The 3,777-nt window shown below is 42.8% G+C and overlaps 1 protein-coding gene across 1 annotated transcript in view; it reads right to left on the bottom strand.

Annotated features, from left to right (window-relative positions):
• Nucleotides 1-3,659: 3,659 nt before the first annotated feature.
• Nucleotides 3,660-3,777, bottom strand: part of LOC310737452 (histone-lysine N-methyltransferase PRDM7-like) — a gene marked incomplete at its 3' end in the record, with an annotated part of 12,786 nt that continues 12,668 nt past the window's right edge. Inside the window, exon 6 of the mRNA XM_083561778.1 lies at nt 3,660-3,696. Within this exon, the coding sequence (XP_083417904.1) occupies nt 3,660-3,696 (37 nt within the window). The remainder of the gene's footprint in view (nt 3,697-3,777) is intronic.

Genomic DNA, 3,777 nt, shown 5'->3' with positions numbered 1-3,777 from the left:
AGGGGTGCCCCTGCGGGACATATGTGACACTGCGGTTTGGTCCACCCCATTGACCTTTGTCCGGTTTTACGACCTCGACATCAGAGCCATTCCCGGCTGCATTGTCCTGCACACTGGTGTTGCCCAGGCACTCTAGGCAGGGGCTGGTCAGTATGGTGCGGTGGTATACTCGTTTCTAAAGCGTTTCGACGCAGCTCGAGTTCCTGACAGGGAACGTCTTTAGGTTACGGATGTAAACCTAGTTCTCTGAGGGAATGAGATGCTGCATCTCGAGCCATAATCCCACTGCCGGTTTGTAGCTTCCTGGTTTGCGTGACGTCGTCTGCTGATGACGTCACAACTTGCCTATTGGCCGGATTTTACACATGATTCAGAGTGTGGACAATGCGGGGGTGTTCCCTAAGTGTTTTGATGCAGCGTTACTCCATTCTCCAGCCTACACTCTATTAGTATATATTCATATATGAATGAAATATAAATGTATATTTTACAGTTACATGATTTACTGCTGAAGCCATGAGATGCTGGTTGAAGGTCACACTGTGCAGTTAAATTGTGATTGTTTGTGTGATTGTGGTTACTGGTGTGGGAGGTGCTGTTGTTAATTGGGTGTGATTGTATGTTGTGGGCGAAGTCATTATTCTTAGGCATGAATGTTGATGTCACTAAACAGGAATTGAGCCAGAGGGAAACATGGTGCTGAAACCTACACACTTTACAGTGGAGACGTTGGAGGCAGGGCTTGGTGAGGTCATAGTTTATGTGGAGGATCCTGAAGGTCACACTGAAGAGGTATGTTTTGTGTTCCCTAGGTAACAGCGATAGTGACAGCTACACCATTATATTAATCTCTGAGCTAAACCAAGAATTCTAATTTTTTAGGCTAAAGTTGTTGCTAACAATGACAAGAAGAGGACGTACTCCATCAGCTATGTTCCCAAAGTGGCCGGGCCTCACAAGGTACTACACCACACACACACACACACACACACACACACACACACACACACACACACACACCACTGTTTCTACACTAATGCACAGAATTCCTACAATGTGTTAGAGCACATGTGTCAAACTCAAGGCCCGTGGGCCACATATGGCCTGATGTACAATTATACCTGGCCCATGAGATGATTTTATAAAGATCTATTATTATTGTTATTAATGTCCCGGCGATATGAAGCGCTGATAAACACAAACTACAGATCAGTGAAACAGGGCCTCACAGTGGTGAAGAGAAAAGTGGATTCTGAAAACAGTGCGTTTTAAAACCGATGGGATTCTGAGTAGATGTTTACTGACACTGGCGGTAAACACGTGTGTGTTATTAGTGGAGTGAATGTGACTGTAATTAAGGAATTGAATCTGAGACGGAACTACGAGACAAAACATCAGGAGAAGCTGAAGAACCTGAATGCAGAGCAGAAGATACAGAAAGTAGAAGAGTTAAAGAAGAATCTGACATTTCAGCAGATGTTTTTCACCACAGCAAAATCCCAAAGTGAAGCTGGTGTGAAAACAGAGGAGAAATCAGAGGAACATCAGCCGGTTATTTACTGAGGGAGAGTTTCTGAAGAGCTGCATAATGAAGCTGTGAGACGTCTGGTGTTTCACAGGAGATATTTTTATGGAGAGCAAAATATTTAGTTTAAGTTTAAGATTATTTTTTTTATAAAATGGCATAAGAGCAAAGAAATCTGATTGTTTTGATTTGTTGTTATTTTAACATTAACTTAAAAGCACAATGTTTATTGATTTTATCTGGGTTTTTTGCAGCATGTTGATAATATAATTTGCATATAATTTTGACAGAAGATATTTTTATGGAGAGCAAAAAGTTATTTAAAGTTTGAGTTTATTTATTCTGGAATAATATTCCTGTCTGTTTTAATTCATATTTATGTTAAAAAAAAACATTTAGTTTTAGTGTGTTCAATAAATGTTTATCCTGTTCGTCCCTCGACCTAAAGTGTGCTGTGAGTTTTGGCCCCCTGTGTTAGAGAGACACGAGCCTGGTCTCTGCTCGACTCTGCCCCAGACCAGCTCACCATATACCTATGGAGATGTTCTAGTGGTGTTTTTTGTAGGAGCACAGCAGATGTAAATAAGATAAGATAAGATAAGATAAGATAAGATAAGATAAGATAAGATAAGATAAGATAAGATAAGATATACCTTTATTCGTCCCACAGTGGCAAAATTCCCATGTTACAGCAGCAAAGAAACCCCAAGTTTATATTAGGTGTTGTGGTTATTAAACAGCTAATTGGAACATGACTGATCTTCTAAGAGATGGTTTGTGATAAACGCTGATGTAGAGCTGTAGTGAGTGTGTTCTAGTTTCTCCCTGACAGTGTGTGATTATCTTTTGCATGTTGATGATGTCATCATTCGGAGTTGTTTAGTAACCCTGCAGATGATTGTGTTCTTGTTGTGGACTTTTTCAGGTGAAGGTGTTGTTTGCAGGTCAGGATATTGATAAGAGCCCGTTCCTGGTGAACGTAGCTAAAGCGCTCGGTGATCCTAATAAAGTCCAGGCGCGAGGTCCAGGTCTCGAACCTACAGGCAACATCGCTCACAAACCCACATACTTCGACATTTACACTGCAGGTGAGTCTCACACACACACACACACACACACACACACACACACACACACACACACACATTCCCTGAAAAAAATATTGAAAAAAATATTGAATTTGTTGGCAGCAACACGTCTCAACAAAGTTAGGACAGAGTAATGTCTACTACTGTGTAGCATCCCATCTGATTTTAACAACAGTCTGTATATGTCTGGGATCTGAGGAGACTTGCTGAGGTTTTGGAAGAGGAATGTTCTCCCATTTATGCTGATAGCATTCAGACTCTTCTACTACAAAGTCATTCTATTGTAATACATTTTTCACAGTCCCCAAATTTTTTGAATTTTCTGGTTGGAGAAGAGAAATAAAGCTTTTTAACGGAATGTGTGTGTGTTTTATCAGGAGCTGGAGCTGGTGATGTCAGCGTGGTGATTACAGACCCTCAGGGGCAAAAGAACACAGTGGAGGTGATTTTGGAGAAAAAAGGAGATGCTGTGTTCCGCTGCACCTACAAACCCACGTCAGAGGGAACACACGATGTGGAGGTGCAGTTCGCTGGCCTGCCCATCCCCCACAGCCCCTACAAAGTTCACGTCTCTGAGGGTGAGAGTGTGTTTTACTGTCAATTACCCCACCACCAGCCAATAACCACACCCATCACCACCCACCCCTCCCTCACCAAAACACCTCCATTGACCAATAACCCCATCCACCCCACCAATCTCTTAACCCTAAACCCCTCCCTTTAACCACACCCCTCCCCTTGACCACACCCTTCCCCTTAACCACACCCTTCTCCTAAACTCATTTTTTCTCTAGCTGGCCATATTGTTTTATCATGCAACACACACAAACATCCTGTAAGTTACTGATAAATAAATGAAAGATGATCTTTAGAATAAGCTCCTTGTATTCCGCAGTGATGTGAGTTTGTGTGTGTGTGTGTGCGCATTGTTCCAGCTCCGGTTATTGCTCCTCCTCCTCTCCACATTGAGCCACAGTCAGTACGCACTCCACCCCCAGGAAAACACAAACCTAAAGGTGAAGCCTGTTGTAACTCCGCCCACCTGCCTAACCAGGTGGCATGGATTGAGCTTTGCCCCACCCACTGCAAACACAACATGCTCTTGCTCCGCCTCTCAATCCAGTCCAACTGCTTTATGCTTAGTGCACGTTCACCATACATACT

The sequence above is a fragment of the Silurus aristotelis genome (assembly GCF_946808225.1).
Source record: "Silurus aristotelis genome assembly, chromosome: 14".
Classification (NCBI taxonomy): Eukaryota; Metazoa; Chordata; class Actinopteri; order Siluriformes; family Siluridae; genus Silurus; species Silurus aristotelis.
Note: the sequence above shows the minus strand (reverse complement) of the source record. Positions and strands in the feature narration are given on the sequence as shown.